Genomic DNA, 17,256 nt, shown 5'->3' with positions numbered 1-17,256 from the left:
GAGTCCGGGCGTTGCGGGCCCAAGAGGCGCTTCCATGCAGCAGCTCCCCCTGCCCGAGTCAGGGCCCAGCTGGGAGCTTGCAGAAGCCAAGGTGACCCATGGGGGCTCATGACTCTGAACGTGCCCACGAGCTCGGGAAGGGCCCGACGGGCTGGGCGGCCAAGGGGAAATTGCACAGAGGCTAAGGCATCTCGGTTTTACGTGAAAAAATGGCAGCTACCCCTGGGGGACCTCGTCTTTCAGGCCGGTGCCCAAAGCAAAGGTGCTGGCTCAGTGGGCCCTCGAGTCACCCAGGGTCCCCAGAAAGCCTGCCTGGCTTGCCACTGCTCTGGCCGAGCTGGGGCCCGATGGTGTCCCCTGGGGGGCAGCAGCCTGGGGAACCGCCCCGGAGCCCCAGCTCTGGCAGGGCAGCCTGTGGGAAGGTCGGCCGGTGCTTCGGGTGGGATCGGACGCGGTCACCCTGGCTGAGGAGGGACTCTTGACCAGGCACGCCAGATTTTTACTGACCTTTGAGTTGCTGCAAATGGTCTAGCTGGGGGTCAGCACGCTGTTCCGCGAAGGGCCAGATAGTAAACGTGTTTGGCTTTGTGGACCACATACGGTCTCTATCACATATTTTTCTTTGTTCTGTGCTTTTGTTTTTATAGCCCTTTAAAAATATAAACAGCATTCTTAGCTCACAGGCCATCCGCAAACAGACGATGGGCCAGTCCCTAGGCTGTCCTTTGCAGACCCCTAGTCTCGTCTTATAAACAAAGCTCTGCCGGAACGCCGGGGTGCCGCTCACCCCCACTCCGCCTATGGCCGCTCAGAGTTCAGTATCCAGACAGAGCCCTTCGGCCCAAAAGCCCCACATACTCGCTCGTGGCCCTCCGCTGAGAAAGCCTGCCATCTGTCATCGGGCCTGCTGCTCGGAAGGGCCCGGCCTGGCAGACGAAAGACGCCCACCTCTGGGGCCTACTAACTGGGCGCACGGTGCGGCCACTGGATTCAGTCTGGGTCACTCTCAGAGGGGTCCACAGGGAGGAGCATTCTCTGATGGCGCTGATGGGGACCAAGCTGCCGATGGAGGCCTCTCGCCGGCCGACACTGCCCCCGGGATCCCTCCTTATACCGGAAATGGCACCACGGCCACGGCAGGGACCCAGTGAAAGGAAAGGCCTCTGTGTTGCTGGTGCAGAAGCCCCTCCCACACACCGGGTTTGTCCCCATGGAAGCTGACCCACTTTCCATCTTGCCGAGAAGGACCGTGGGCCCCCAGGCCCAGCATCTAGGGGACAATGCTGCTGTGGCAGCCCAAACACCTGCTCCGGCCACATCACTGTCAACTTCCTGGGCCATTTGTGCCCGACAGAGATGCTCCCTCTGTGTCACAGGCCACTGAGCAGCAGAACTGTCCAGGGACCATTCTATGCTTCCCACCATCCACTGGCATCAGGCCTTGCCGAGCTCTGGATCAGCCTCCCCAGACCCCACCCCAAAGACCTCCGCCCCTGACACCCCGTGGCCCTGGTCTGGGCAGCTTGCTCACTGAATGTGGCCGTCCCCCGCCAGGATTTGCTTCCTCTTGGTTGCCCTTGGGTAATGACCAGGACAAAAGGGAGGAGACTGATATGGGGTTGTGCGGGCCTATTTTGAAAATTGGGGCCTACGCCCACACTGCTCCTGGGCACAATGGTGCAGCTCCCCCTACCGATAGCAGGACAGGCCAGCCCCTGGGGGTGCCTGCCGGGTGCCACCGGGCCGAAAGGGGCCTCGGGGTTCAAACTGAACTCTGGTGCAGCCACCTGGATTTTCTTGGTGGACCAACACGTCCCTAGGTCCTGGAGACACAGGTCACTTGGTTGCGTACCCCCTCACTGTCATCTGTGGTGGTCCACGGGGGCCGAAGTAGGGGTGTGGTGAGTCTATATAAATTTCACTCAGATGCCCCCATTGCTTTTTTTCTCCTAAAGCCTGCAGGTGAAAGGTCTGTGTGCGAGCAGGCGATGGGTGGAGAGAAGGCACGAGATACTGAGATGGGCACACTGTGCAGGCGGAGACCCACCTGGGCACCGGCAGGGGCCACCTCAGGCCTGGGGGCTCGGGGGTCAGAAGCAGTGACGGTTCTTTCCCCCTGGATCCGGCACCTGGAAGGCAGGGGGCACCGCGACCTGTGCGGGGTTTGCACCCCTGCTTGCAGCGGAAACAGTGGCCATAGCCAGTCACAAACTATTCTGCTGGGCCTGACTCCCAACGTGGGCCCCTGCCTCTCACGGGCTGCCACACATGTCATACGACCTTGTCTAGGTCCTTCAGACACAAGTGCACACTTGGCCTTGGGTTATGTCGTGTGTGGCGAGCAAGGCCACAGGAGCTTGGGGACACGGCCCACAGACCTCAGGCAGAGATCCAGATCAGGTTAGCATCAGATCCCGAACCGTAGTGGCCTGTGCCCCTCGGGGGAGGGTGAGCCACGGAATGTCCCTCCACGGGGGTGGAGATGAGGGGGCCAACCGTGCCCCATCGGCCTGAGACCGAGGGGGTTCCGGGGCCTTCCAGTGCCGAGACCTGGAAAGTTCTGGTAAAGCAGGTCGCCCTAAGGGGAATCACCTATTTGGCCCATTTGCTGCCCCTGTAATTATGGTGGTGGCACCAGAGGTCAGCGGTCCGAGCTCCTCGTGTGGGTCGTAAGGGGGAGTAGCCTGGCCTCAGGCCGCACCCTGGCCGAAGTAGCCCCTGCCAGCCTCTCCGGGACTCACGCACAGCCGGCTGCACCTGCAGCCCGGCGGCGAGGTGCAGTCCACACCGCAGGGCTTCGCGCTGCTGCTGGGAGCCCCGTGGGGGGCAGCCCGCGGGAAATGCGTCATGAGGCAAATCACACAGAATCGGTCCCGGCCTCTGTGGTCCGACTGATCAGATTGACTGTTGGAATGGCAGACTCATGTGAAAATCTGAGTTGGGCCAAGAACGTGTGGGGCCGAGGAGGCGGACTGTGGAGAGAGGCAATCTGCCATGGGTCCTCAGCGCCTTCGTGTTTTTGTTGGGTATGCCAAGAACGCAAGGCTCCGTCTGCCGTCCCCGGGCTGCGGCTCGGGGTTGTGTTTGCAGAGATCAGCTTGAGGGATGAAGTGTCTCCCTTGTGCACAGAGGGCAGGCTTCCCCAAGCTCAGTGTTTCTTGGCCGTGACACAAACCCACAGTGGGGGGAGCATGTACCTAGACCCCTGTGTTGCCCCGTGGGACTCGGGGAGCAAGGGACCCCGATGCGGCTGACTGCTCTGTGCTGCCCGCTGCACCATGGATCTGTGCTTCTGACCCAGGAGTCTAGGGTCCTGCCAGTGCCCACCCCCCCAATCTGAAACAGGCTAACATGAGCCAGTAAGGAGGGCACAGCACATCCTAAGCCTTGACAACTTCATGTTAACAACCTTGAAATTGTACATAAAATGGAAATTTTCCTAGAAAAACACAACCTACCGAATGCGAGGAGAAATAGAAAACTTTTAAAAATATAATCGTTAAAGAAATTTGAATCGGCACAAAACTTTCTCCCAGGAAAGCTTGCTCCAGACGGCAGCCCCAGTCAGTTCCAGCTGACATGTAGGGGGTAACTCCAGAAACACACCCGCCCTTCTAAACAGAAGAATCACTTCATGAGACGGGCACGATCATGACACTGAGATTAACAGGGCCAGTTCGTGCAGGAACAGCAACCAGGCCAGTTCCACTCACCGAAAACGTTGCCAAAATCTTCAATAAATTAGCAAACTGAATCCAGTGATGTATGAATAGGATAAACAGTTCATCATTAGCAAGTTGGATTTTTGTGAGGAGTACAAGCTAGGCTTTACATTAGAAAACCAACTAATTTAAGTAATTTAAATGATCCACTTAGCGGAGTAAGGGAGAAAGTCCTATAATCACCTTACTAGGTATAGAGACGGCAGTTGATAAAAGTCAGCATCCATCTGTGATCAAACTTCTCAGAACACGAGGAACGTAAGAGAACACCCTTCATCTGATAAAGAGCGTCTTCACAATAAACAAGAACGAACATCATGTTTAGTGGTGACATACAGACTTGGTTTCTGAGACTGGGAACGAGACAAGGAGCCTTCTAACACCATTTCCACATTGGAGACCCGAGCCAACACAGCAAGGCAAAAAAAAAAAAAAAAGGAATCAAAAAGTAAAGAGATCAGACAGGGAGGAACACAGCTGCTATGAGTTGTGTAGGATACGAACATGGTTGGAGAAAATCTGAAAGAATCCCCAAATAGTTTAGTAAAACTGATAAGAGGCTTGGTTCGGTTGTTAAATATAAAATTAGAAAATGTAAAAAAGTCAACTGTGGTTCTACATACCGGCAATAAGCAGAAAAGAAATGAAAGAAAATGCAGCATTGACACTAGTAAAAATATAAAGTGCTTAAGAATAAGTTAAACGGGAGATGCACAAGACTTGTCCGCAATCGCTTCTAAAACTGGATTGCAAACATTCACGACACCCTAAATCAATACAAAAGCACACCGTGTTCCTGAACCGTATGACTCAATACTGTAAAGATGCCAGTTCTCCCACGCGGATTTATATACTCAAGGCAGTGTCACAAAATCCCAGCGAGTATGTGTGTGTTGGTGTAACTTGATAAGCCAGTTCTAAACTGCAAACGAAAATGCGACGCCAAGAGTGACCATGACTCTCTCAAGAACGAGGCAGGTGCTTGCTGTGACAGACACTGAGGTCTCCCACAACACCGCGGTAACCTGGCGATGCTGGCTCAGGGACAGAGAGCCAGGAGGCAAGCCCACACGCAGGACAGTCCGTTTGGACAGAGGGGGCGCGGTGGAGCCCTGGGAAGGGGGACGGGGTGGTTCCTCTTTTGTAAGATGGGAACCCGTGTACCTTCGATCTCGTGCCACACACGGAGCCGAGCTCCACGTGCGTTAGACGCCTCAGTGTGAGCAACAAAACAGTCCGGCAATAACACTGTTGGAGAGTATATTCCTGACTTCTGAGGGTGGTTTTTAAAATCCGGCACAAAAACTTCTAACCATAAAAAGAAACCTGGACACATTTTATTACGTTAAAATTAAGAACGTCTACTCACCCAAAGACGCCATTAACGAGGGTGAAATAAGGCGCAGAATGGGAGGAGAGATTTACGATACTTGGGACCTGGGTTTGTCAAGCTCTCCCCCAACTCAACAGGAAAGAGGCAACTGTGTAGAAAAGAGGGGAAGGACTTTACAGATGAGGAAATCCAACAGTCGGTGAACACGCACAGGATGCGTTCAGCCTCGTGGAAGAGAAAGGAAATTCAAAGCGCATTAACGCACCGGTGCACAACTGCCAGATGGGTAAAAGCGTCGGCTAGGGTGTCATGCGGTGGGGACGCCTGTCGCCGCCGCATCTGATGAAGCTGAAGACAGGCGCGTCCCCCGGCTCAACGCTCTCGCTCTCGTGTGAGACGTGCCCTTGGGGACGGACACCCGGGTACATGTTCCAGAGTTTCATAAACAGCCTTGTTAAAAATAGTCTAAGAGTAGGAACCCCAAATGTCCCCCACGGTGCAGCAGATAAACCACTTGTGATCTCTCCACGTAATTATCGGCAGTGACAAACCAAGACGCCGCGCCAAACGTGGGTGGGCGAACGTCCGCACGGTTTGGAGCAAAGGAGACAGGTGCAAGAGAACGGGCTCCGCGTGCCTCCGTCAGCCCGAGTCTGCACACGGTCTTAGGGGTGCATGGTTGGGGGGGGAGGAGGGTGAGGGCATCGTCATGAGGGGCCGGGGCTAGGGGCTTGTACTGCATTTGTGCCTTTGTGGCACATGCGTTTAGGAAGAGAGCTAAGGGTGAGAAGTCACAGGTGGACAAGGTGACTGTGGATGGGACAGAGGCCACTGCAGCAGGCACCGGGGGACCCTGGGTCGGGTTGGAGCTGCAGGCAGCTATGGGCCACCTGCCAGGGTGGGACTGGCCTGCACCTCCCTCCCTGCATCCCTTAGCTGGTCTGCTCCCCACTGTGGCTCCTACAGACAGACCACTGAGTTTCCTCCTGTCTTTGAAGTCCAAGTCCAGCCCCCAGGTGTGTGTGGTGTGTGCCCCCATCCCACACTGACGCTGCCCGCCTCCCCCCCACCTCCCGGGTGTGGGCCTGGAGCCCAGGGGTCCGGGAAGGAGGCAGAACAAGCCGGCCCTGTTTCCCTGCCAGGGCAGGGCCGGGCCAGGACCACAGCCGAGAAGGCGGTGGGGGCCCAGGGGCTGAGCAAGCGGGCTGCTGGCAGGCGCTGTCACCTGGACAGGAACCTTGTTGGACTTCCTTTACCCAGATGAGAGCATCTGCTCGTCCGGTGAGGGTTTGGGGAGTGGGCAAGCTGGACCAGAGGGCTGGGTGTGGCGGAACTAGAGCAGGGAGCTGAGGGGTGCGGGGAGCCGTGTGGCCGCCGCTTTCCACCCCACACCGGGGTCCCTCCCCTCCTTCAGGGTGGGGCAAATGCCGCTTCCCACAAAATTCCAATTTTATTATTATTTTTCTACGTGCAGTAGTACTTTATGAAACATGAGGTGCAGACATGGAAACTGAGGAGAAAGGATTAGGCCCAGACTCCCCCTCAGATGCCTCCCCGTCACCAGGTGAATGTCCTAGATGAATCATTTAGGTCTGATCTGCACCTGTGACTTAGAGAAGGGGGACCCACCAGCACTATTGAGCCACTGAAGCCCCAGAAACGTGGCCACGGGCCTGGGTGTTTGCTGGAGCCCGGGGCCTGGAACGGCCACCCCCCACTGGCTGGCCATGAGGATCTGGGGCCAGATGAGGGGACTGCCCAGCTCACTGGCACTCTCACAGAGACACAGGGAGACCCCAGGAGCAGTGGGGACAGGGGACCTGCTTGCACTGGTCTGCAGGACCTGTTGCTCCCAGCCCCTCCCTGCAGACCCCTCTGGCCAGGCCTCCCTGAGGCCACCCTGTGGTGTCCCTAAGCCAGGCCTTGGGGTCAGTTCTCCTTTCCCACACAGCGGCTGTCTCTCTGGTGTCCAGGCACCTGCTGCTGAGAACAAGGCTGCCACTGGGGGTCCCAGCCCCGGGTGGGACTTGCACACGGGCTACCTTGTGAGGCCTGCGTGGAGCACAGAACCGAGTGCAGGGGTGGGTGACTGGCAGTTGCACCCTCCACGCCATCCCCCTGCACTCTCCTGTCCCAGGCAGGTGCAGGAGGCCTGCGGTCAGTCGGCGGAGGGGGTGTTCCAATCCCCTCTGAGCTGGCTGATGGTCCTAGGGAAGGAATTGCTGGTGGTCGCTCTTAGGGAGGCCCCGAAGCCACATTGACAGGAAACTGCAGTGACTCTGTGAACTGCAAGGTGGCCCTGGGGTGGAGAGGCCCCTCTTTGACCTGGGGGAAGGGCATGTGTCTGTGTGCATGCGTGTATTGTGTGTGTGAGTGTATGTGTGTATGAGTGTGTGTGAATATGTATGTGTATGAGTGTGTGTATAAGTGTGTATGCGTACGAATGTACACGTGTGTACGAGTACGTGTATATATATATATGAGTATGCGTATGTGCATGAGTGTATGTGATGAGTGTACATGAGTATGAGTGTGTGTATAACTGTGTATGTGTGAGTATATATGTGTACATGTATGAATGTGTATGTGATGAATGTGTGTATGTGCGTGTGCATGTGATAAGCGTGTGTGTATGTGATGAGTGTGCGTATGAGTGCGTACATTGTGTATGAGTGTGTGTGTATGAGGGTGGATATGTAATGAGTATGTGTATGAGTGTGTATATATGAGGGTGTATGAGGGTGTATATGTGTGTATGAATGTGTGTGTGTGTGTGTGTATGAGTGTGTGTACGTTTATGAGGGTGAATGGGTGCTCATATGTATGTGATGAGTGTGTATGTGTGTGTATATATGATGTGTGTGAGTGTGTATGTATATGAGTATATGTATGTGTAAGAATGTGCTTGTGTGTATGAATCTGTATGTGTATATGTGTATAAGAGTGTGTGCATGTATATGAGTATGTATGAGTATGTGTATGAGGTTATGTGTGTGTATGAGTGTGTGTATGTAATGAGTATGTGTGAGTGTATGTGTACAAGTGTGTATGAGTGTGTTTATGTGTATGAGGGTATGTGTGTATATGTATGATGTGTATGTGATGAGTCTGTATGTGTGTATGAGGATGTGTATTTGTGTATGAATGTGTGTGTGTGAGGGCGTGTGGTGATTGTGTATAGGAGTGTGTACCTGTGTGTACATGTGTATCAGTATGTACGTGTGTATGGGTGTGTATGAGTGTGTAATTGTGTATATGTGTGTGAGTGTGTGTATGTATGAATGAGCGTGTATGTGTGTACGAGGATGTATATGAGATGAGTGTGTGTATGACTGTACATGTGCATGAGTGTTTGCATATTTATGAGTGTGTATTGTGATTGTGTATGATGACAGTGTATATAATGAGTGTGCATATGTGTGTATGAGTGTGTACATATGTGAGCGTGTATGTGATGAGTGTATGAGCGTGTATATGCATATGAGCATGTGTGTGTACGTGCATGAGTGTGTGGCTGTGTGTAGGTGATGAGTGTGTACGAGTGTGTATATGCACATGAGCGTGTGTGTGTGCCTGGGTGTGCAGTGCGGTGTGGGGGCTGGCCAGAGGGCGCCCATGCCTTTTCTGCAGGACCAGCCCCCTCCCCCCCCCCCCCCCACGCCGCCTGTTGAGAAGCACAGGAGGACAGCACCGGTGGCATTTCCGACTTGGATAAAACCAGGAAAGAGCGGAAATGTCCTGGAGAGCCTCTCGGAGGCGACCTGCAGCCCAAAGTATGTGACGTGTGTTTGGCGGGTCCCTGAGCCGGGAGTTTGAGGGCTCGCCAGTGCCACCCTTGCTGGGTGGAGGGGCTGCTCTGAGCGGGCCAGGCAGGCCTGGAGGGGAGCCAGGGACCCCCGAGGCCATAGCACCCCTGCTCTGCAAACATCAGATCCAAACGGGCGGGGCCTTGGTTCCTGCTTTGACTTCTCTGCCAAAAATAAAACAATAAAGCCCCTGAGGCCTTTTATAAGCTTGTTTTGAAAAATGTAGGCATGTTTTTTATTTCCTGGCAGCTTTCTGGGTAATTAGGATTCCTCCCACGGCACAGTTGGGGGCTGGAGTCCGGCTTGCAGGGCAGCAAGTGGGCAGGGCCCCTGGGGCTCCCGGGCAAGGTCAGGTCTGAGCCCCGGAGACCCAGAACTTGCCGCACGCCCAACCCAGGAAGGAGGGGAGGCCCGCCCCGGGCTGAGCCTCGGCAAACAGGCAGACTCAAGGGAGCGGCCCCAGGGCCCACTTCCGGGGGAAGTGCCCCCACCAGAACTGGGGCAGGAGGGAGTCCCCCCCGAGGCTGGGACAGCAGAGTTTGGTGTTGGAGGAGTAGTCCCTTCTGCCCCCACAGGCCCAGCCCGCCTGGATCTCGGGCCCCCGGGACCGGGCTTCCTGCCGTGTTCTCCCTTTCCTCTGTCCTCCTCCAGGGCCGCCCTGTGGCCACCCTCTGGTCTCCTGGGGGGCCCCACAGTCCAGGCCCTTGTTCCCCCACCAACAGAGGCTGCCTCTCCAGGTGTCCCAGCACCTGTCCCTCCTTTATCCTTGTGTAGATGGCAGCTCCCGCCTCCCCCTCCCCGGCAAAGCCTCCCCCCGCCTCTCCTCTGGTACACCAGGACCAGGTGCCCCCCCAGGGCAAGAGCCCAGCTCCCCAGTGGCTCCTGGACACGCCTCCCTGTGGAATACAGTCCCACAGCATCCGGGCACCCTTGCCCTCCCTCGGCATCCATTACCAGCCCGAGCCGCTGCCTCCCCGTCTCTCTGGAGACCATGTTGCCTTTCAGCCTGGTCCACTCCTCAGATACCGGGGCCCTCCTTTTGGACACCCTGCACCCCTGGGCCACCCTGCATCTCTGTGACCACCATGGGGTCCACTGTCATCCTGCAGCCACCACAGCTGGAGATGCAGCTGGTGTGTCCCTGCCCTCCACTCACACTCACTTCTGGGGACAGTAGTTGCTCCTTCGGGACCCCAGCTCCACCCCAGACCCCATCCCCAGCAAGCTTCTGAAGCTGCCTCTGCCCATGCGCCCTCTGCCCAGAGTAGCCAGCAAGGCTCGAGGGACTGCGTTTGGCTTTGGTCCACCCCGAGGCCAGCTCAGGGGACAGTGTGGTCCTGGGCTGCCTCCCGGTGTGGAGGGGCTGGGGTCAGGGACCTGAGCCTGGACCCCGTCCTGTTCTCACTCCTCCTTCCCGCACTCAGCCTGTGCAGCTCAGACTTCTGGACCTGTTGAGTCCCCTCGGGCCTGGGGAGCGGGGCAGTGGCTAAGCACACAGTAGGTGTTTAATGAACAACTTGCCCCACTTTGTAAAGAACCAGATTTTGGATGTTGAGGCCCTAAGGCTGGGCCTCCCTGGAGACCAGGTATGGGGTGAAACCAGCCAGGTGCCCTCACCCAGCTGCCTGCTCACAGACCCACAGCAGCGGAATCCCTGGGGCTCAGGCTCTTCCAGATGTTCTGTCCTGGGGCCCACTCACTGCCCCACCCCCATCACGGATCACAAGGAGCACCCGTGCCCAGGGCCCTGTTGGGGAGGCTTGTCCTGGCCGCCCTGTACCAGTAAATGGGAGGCAGTCAACACCCGAGCCTGCGGGGCTAGGAGTGTCCAGGGCCAGCCGTGAGTAGGAGGGCAGGTCAGTGGGTGTCCTCAGGAAGAGCAGCGTTTCTCAGATGGAACTCTGGACAGGCACCAGGAACCCCTGGTCAAAATGTGGAGTCGGGCCCATGCAAACCTCTGGAATCAGACCCTCTGGGAGGGCCCGGGGATCTACATTTCTACCACGCCCCTTGGCGACCGGCAGCACACATGCTGGGGTCGTGCCCTGCAGGTGCACACAGCTCCTGATGGCTGCTGGAGCTGAGGGAGGTGGGGGGGGTGGTGGGCAGAGCAGTTGCCCCCGGGCTGAGCCAGGCCAGGTGAGGCGGCCACCTGACCCAGCAGAGGAAGGTGTCGAAGAGGATGCCCTTCTGAATGGCCGGGGCAGTAAGGAGACATTCCTTCGGACGCAGTCAGCCCACTTGGGGGAATTTATTGTGAGGAAAGGACGAGAGACCCGTAACAAGGCGTGTATAGGGTGCACGTGCACCAGCGCACCGTCAATTCATGGGAGACACTGAAACCAGCCACAGGGGCAACAGTCAACAGAGCAGTCGACTTAAATAATTATGATGCAGCCACAGGAAGGAATATTACACTGTCACCTAAAAGCATGTTTCTATAAATTTAGGGCATGGGAAATGCTCACAGCCTAAAGTACCGAAAGAAATATGCAAAATAGAAACTTGCACGAAATGGGAGCCCCAGGTTTGTCTCGTGGGACCCTAGGTATGCTTGCAAACAGATCAAGAAGAATTTCACCAAAATGTTAAAAGTGTTGTTTTTGGATGGTGGGATTCTGCCTGTACCATCCCACTGATCAGAAGATGAACAACAACATTGACCTAGAAGCTTCTAGAAGCTAGCTCTCTTCCAGAAGCCAAGATAGCGCGGTGAACAAAATAGACAAGGATGATGGTAATACTAAAACCAAAACACTGCTGTTAGTGCATCTGGACTCCTCGATTCCGAGCAAGGGCTCAGTCAAGGTTTTGGAATGAATGAATGAGTGAATGAATAAATGAACGAGGGAACAAGTCACTGGCGAAGGAATGCACGAGGTTTCCATGGTGAGTTGTCTGGAAGGACAGGGTTTGGCGAGCTGGTCGCTTCTAGCTCCAAAGTTCATACGGTCACCGAGAGCTAAGGAGTGGGGACCCCGGACTCATTCCCAGCTGGCCAGGCTTGCCTCCCAGTGGGGCTGGCCAGGTGTGTGGCCAGGTGCTCTGGGCACAGACACAAGGGTGTTCTCACCAGGAGGCATTCGCTCAGTTTTGACGTAAAGTCAAGCTGACAGCATTACGCAAGGTCGCAGCCAGGAATGTCCTCCCACTCTTTTTTTTTTTTTTTTTTTTTTTTTAATTTTTTTTTTTCAACGTTTATTTATTTTTGGGACAGAGAGAGACAGAGCATGAACGGGGGAGGGGCAGAGAGAGAGGGAGACACAGAATCAGAAACAGGCTCCAGGCTCTGAGCCATCAGCCCAGAGCCCGACGCGGGGCTCGAACCCACGGACTGTGAGATCGTGACCTGGCTGAAGTCGGACGCCTAACCGACTGCGCCACCCAGGCGCCCCTGTCCTCCCACTCTTAATCCACACGCTCCCACTGCTCGGATTTGCCCCGTGCACTCGCTCTCCCCCCTCTGTCTGTCTGTCCGTCTGTCTCTATGCAATGTTTCCTGAGCTGTTGGAGAGTGAAGGGCAGACAAGAATGCTCTCTGCTGGAAGCGCACACGCAGGACCCAGGTCGGGAAGCTAGAGGTTGATGTGAGGCCGTCCACACTACTTCCTCCCATTTACACACTTAATCGTTTACTTCCTTTTACCAGTGCGAGCTCACTGGCTCCCCCTTTATCCAATGGCTTAAAACCTATTACTACCATTATTTTAATGCTCAGATTGCCGCCCCCCCCCCCACCCCCGTATGGCCAGGGAGCCTGTTTGATGGCCTCTGTGTCCTCTGGACACATCCCAGCCATTCTTGGAGCACTCTTCTTCCTCCTGCGTGTGACTGATTTCCAGGTGCATTTTGCACTTTCCCTGCCAGGGCTCCATCATCTCCAGAGAGTCCTGGTTCCTTCCAGGGAGAACTGGTGTTTGGCAAGCAGGATCTGAGCACCAGGAGTGCTTGGCGCTACGGGGGTGTCGCAGCGTCGCTCTCCCTCAGTGGACAGAGCCAGGAAACGAGTGAGCTGTGTGCATAGACACATGCGTAAGGGCCTGTGTCCACAGCCGGCTGCCATGAGATGTAAACGTAGACATACGGACATATGTGCTGTGAGGTCATCCCTCTGTGGCTCGCAGGGCACACGTCCACACGCAGGAAGTGGACACCAGAGGGCAACGACTGAGGTGGGGTCAGGGGCCAGCACAGGAGACAGAGCTGGAGGGTGTGGTGGGGACAAGGGGGCCAGACCACCCAGCCTCAGGGCCAGGAGCAGGTAAGGGCTGGAAGGAGAGCCAGGATCTCATTCACATTTGGTAATGCTGCTTCAGCCGCCGGATGCACAGGCTCGAGGGGCAGGACCGGGAGACAAAGGCCAGCGAGGAGGCACCTACATGCATCCAGGCGGGTGGGAACGGTGGCCCTGCCCCGGGCTGTGGCCATGCAGGCGCTGAGGAGTGGGATGTATTTCTAAGTCTCCAACAAGGAGGGGACGAGGGAAAGGAGGGAGGCATCAAAAGGCTACGGTGGCCCTAGGGAGGAAGCAGGACCTCTGTCTGGGTCCTGCTAAGTTTGAGATGGAATGCTAAGGAGGCAGCCGGACAGGGTGGTCTAAAGGCCCTGAATCTGCATTCTGAGCCTCAGTTTCCCCATCTGCCCTCTGATATCCAGGCGTAGCCACCAGGTAGGCATGGGAGGCACTGGCCAGATCACCTGCTTTGGAATAAACACCTTCCCTTCTCTCACTTAGCTTTAATCGGAGCCACCCACCGGCCTGCTCGTGCAGGACCCCCGCGCCCTCCCGGTGCCGTCAGGCAAGCTGTCCGGGCATGGCACCCTCAGGAATCCCACGGTCTTTCTCGCTGAAGGAAGAGAAGGCACAGCGTGGCTACTTATGTCCACATGGACACTTGTTTTTCCAATATTATCTTTGTTTCCGGAAAAAGCTCTCACGGAGATATATGTTTTGTTAGCGGCCATAATGTTCATTTCTGATGAAACTGTTTGTTTTCCTAGTAGATCTTTCCACTTTAGAACCATTTCTCCCAGTTGTTTTGCTAAGAGTAGATGTTTTTGGTGAGGCTATTAAGAAGGTCAACCGTCTTAAGAATATTTTCACCCGTGACCGTGAGGGGGAAAGCTGAGCCTGGCCCAGATGCTTTAGGAGCATTTTGACGGTGTTCTGTTCAAATGGTGCCAGCGTGAGTTTTCCCACTTCCAAGCCGCTCCGGCCCCTGCAGACCCTGAGCACAGCTCTGTGCTGTCCACGACGCACTTCTGGAAGTCAGTCCTGGCCTACAGAGAGGACGGCGGCCCCCTCCTACCACTGTCACGTCACCAAATGCTGCTGCCGAGGTGCGGAAGCTTCCCGCATCGGCATGGGGAGTGCCGTGGTCGCCGGGGGAGAGAGCACATGACGGTGGCCACGGTGGTGGAGGGGCTGGTGGTGGCCGCTCGGACGGGGCCCGGTGAGGGTGTCAGTAGTGCAAAAGATGGGAGTGGTGGTGCGGGTGGCCTTGAAGGTGGTGGGGAGGGTGCTGGTCATGTCAGGAGGGGCCGACGGAGTGGGTGACAGTGGTGAAGGGGCAGGTGGTGGCCCAGCGGGGGGTGCTGGGGCGGGTCCATGGCAGGACAGGTGGTGGAAGTGGCAGTGGATGGAGTTGAAAGTGGCTGAGGTCGTGGTTGGGGCGGCGGTTGTAGAGGTAACAGTGCATCCGGCCGGCCTAACTCTTTTCTATTCAGGGGACGGCAGGTGCCCAGCGGCCCACCCACAGAGCAATGCGGTGACGAGCCATCACGTTTCATTCCCTCTGTGGCCCACAAATGGCTCCCACACCGGGAGCGCCAGACACAGAACCCTCGCCCTTGCCCCTCGCCCTGAGGACTCCTGCTGTCCTGAGTGCCTGGCCCCAGAGCTCCCTCTGGGAGTCCCGCTGGGGAGGCACTGGCCTGAGTAAGTGGCTCCTGGACTCAGGAGGAAGGGAGAAAGGGAGGGAAAGGCTCGGAGGGGACACTCCGCCCAGCTGCTGCCACACCCAGGGGGGCTTCTGCCCAGAAGCAGGCCCTGCCCTGACTACCTGGCCAGGGGTCCCAGCCTCCTGCCAGCGGGCCTCAGGCGTCAAGGAGGGCGGGGCGGGGTCTAGGTGGCTGCCAGAGGGTACTTGCAGGCCAGGTGCCCCGCTCGGGAGACTGAGGCCCCAGGGAGCACGTGGCTGCCGTCACACTGACGTGTGGGACCAGGACGGGGCCAGGACTCTGCGGGGGGCCAATGGCTGGGCGGACGCGGTGTGCGCACGCTGCCCAAGCCCCGGGGGCGGGTGAGGCCGGGCCTGCGCTCCGCTCGCCCAGGTGGCCGGGCCGCAGCTCGAACCCCACCCCCGCCCGCCTCTCCCGCGGGCCGCTGTCCGGCCTTGGCCGCCGCAGGGAGGAAGCGCTGTCCTCATTCCACCTCTGGCCGCCGCGGTGCCAAGTTGCTGGCGGCGGCGGCGCGAGTCGGGGCGGCGGGCAGCGGCGGGGGCGCAGCACCCGCCCCGGCGCCCCCGCGGCCCGAGGTTACTCACGTAGAGTCCGGAGTGCTCGGCGCCGAAGAACGGGAAGGGCACGGAGAGCGGCTGCAGCCCCGAGCCGCCGTCGTCCTGCTTGGGGGTGACAGCGTCGCCGCGCTCCGTGCCGAACGGGTAGAAGTCGGCGAGGGCCACCGCGCCGCGCACCCCGCGCACCCCGAGCCCCAGGGCGGCGGCCAGGAGCAGCGCCCAGGCGGCGCCGCGCAGCATCGCCGGGGATCGGCGGGCGGGACGCAGCAGGACACTGCGGGGACCGAGCGGGGGACACTGCGGGGACCGAGCGGAGGACAGAGCGGGGACACTGCCGGAACCGAGCGGGGACGGAGCGGGGACGCAGTGGAGGCAGAGTGGGGCGCAGTGGGGACAGAGCGGGGGGCGCAGCGGGGACGGAGCGGGACCGAGCCGGACGCAGCGGGGACAGAGCGGGGACCGAGGGGCCTCGCGGTCCGTGTGGGGCCGGAGCCGGCGGGGCCGGGTGCGGTGCGGGAGGCGCGGCGCGCCGTCGGGGAGCTCCCGCGCGATCGGCCGGGCCGCGCTCGGGTCGCCGCTCCGCGAAGGAAGGCGCCGGGCGGGACCGCGTTCAGGGCCGGCCCCGCCCCAGGGGCCGCGGCTTAAATACCCGGCCGGGCGGTCCCCGGGCCTGGGCGGGGCCTGGGCGGGGCCATGCAAATAAGGCCGCTCTTAAAGCGCCAGGCCCCGCGGGAGGGCGAGGGCGCTCGCTGCGCGCCTGGGGCCGCCCCGCGACGGCGGGGAGGAGCTCCCTGGCCCAGGCTTTGGCGAGGTGAGCGCTTCGCGGGCGCGCTCCTGCGGCGGGGACCGTCCTCCTCCTCCGTGGGCTCCCAGCTGCCAGACTGGAGCGAGCCCAGGGGAGGCGCCTTGCTCAAGGCGCAGTTCTGAGACAGACCCTAAGGCCTGCCTGCCTGAGATGTTGGGCTTGGGTCGCTGCTCTACCGCAGAGTGTCCTCGGTCGGGGCCACCCTGGCTTAGCAGTGCCTTGGATGCCCTTATGGAAGTGGCCAGGGGCCAGCCCCGTGTTGCTCCCCAAGATCTGAGCCTGTGGACACTTGTTGGGGGGGGGGTGCTCCTGGTCTGATTTTATGTGAGGACCCCTGGCCTGGGGGAATTCAGGGCACTAACCAGGTGTTTGCATCCTGCACTGACCCATCAGGGAGAAACCCCCGGGAGGTTTTCTGATGGGTTCAGGGCCCTAAGGGAACTTCACAGCAAGAGAGTGTCTAGCAGACTCCAGGGTAAGGAGGGCTCTAAGGGAAGGCTGGTCCTCTTGGGCCGGCGGGGGGGGGGGGGGGGGGGGGGGGGCAAGCGGACGGATGTTAGTGGGCCTGGCGGACCGCAGTAGGGCCTCCAGAGCCCAAATTCAGATTCCGTATCCCCAGCTGTGGCCATCCCAGCGCTTCTCCCGTCTCTGAGACCACTGACCGCACACCTGGTCCCTCCCCAGGTGCAGGGCCTGACTCCTGGGGTTGAGGCCCTCCCCCACCCCCCTTGCTCTCAGAATCCTGGTGTTAGGGGATGTGTGAGTGCAGGCCCAGCCCCTGAAGACAGCGGTGTTCCCGTCAGAGATCAGCAGAAACAGCCAGCACGATAGCAGCAGCTGCCACTGAGTTTCTGGGCGCTTTTACGTTGGGCTCCGTGTTTTTTCTGTGTGTCCTAAGACGTCTTCAGTGAACAGGTGTTGCTCTGTGGTCAGCAAGAAATAGTAAATGTGACTTTTAGGAAGTAGTGGAAAGGTCCTCTGAGTGTGACTCTGGGGGCCAAAGGTTTACACAGGTCCCGTTCGGCCAGCACCCTGGCGGCCTCGTCGTTCAAGGAGGCAGCCCCTGTGGGGC

At 58.3% G+C, this 17,256-nt stretch overlaps 1 protein-coding gene and 1 long non-coding RNA gene across 11 annotated transcripts in view; both read right to left on the bottom strand.

Moving 5' to 3' along the window:
• Window positions 1-15,985, bottom strand: part of SNED1 (sushi, nidogen and EGF like domains 1) — an 89,047-nt gene extending 73,062 nt beyond the window's left edge. For all 10 annotated transcript variants that reach the window (XR_015255667.1, XR_015255669.1, XR_015255668.1 and 7 more), the window contains exon 1: window positions 15,407-15,985. Coding sequence is in view for 5 of the 10 variants with exons in the window: in XM_086720168.1 (XP_086576294.1) it covers window positions 15,407-15,619 (213 nt within the window). In the remaining 5 variants the exon portion in view is untranslated. The remainder of the gene's footprint in view (window positions 1-15,406) is intronic.
• LOC147578786 (uncharacterized) lies at window positions 7,554-12,254 on the bottom strand. The gene is made up of 2 exons (XR_015255672.1): window positions 10,775-12,254; window positions 7,554-10,432 (listed from the first exon to the last, which is right to left on the bottom strand). It is a non-coding gene; the product is annotated as an uncharacterized LOC147578786 (long non-coding RNA).
• Window positions 15,986-17,256: the final 1,271 nt, after the last annotated feature.

The sequence above is a fragment of the Puma concolor genome, chromosome C1, assembly GCF_028749965.1.
Source record: "Puma concolor isolate L17-30 chromosome C1, mPumCon1.1.hap2, whole genome shotgun sequence".
In the NCBI taxonomy this organism is placed as follows: Eukaryota; Metazoa; Chordata; class Mammalia; order Carnivora; family Felidae; genus Puma; species Puma concolor.
The sequence above is the reverse complement of the archived record's forward strand: the minus strand, read 5'-3'. Positions and strand labels throughout refer to the sequence as shown.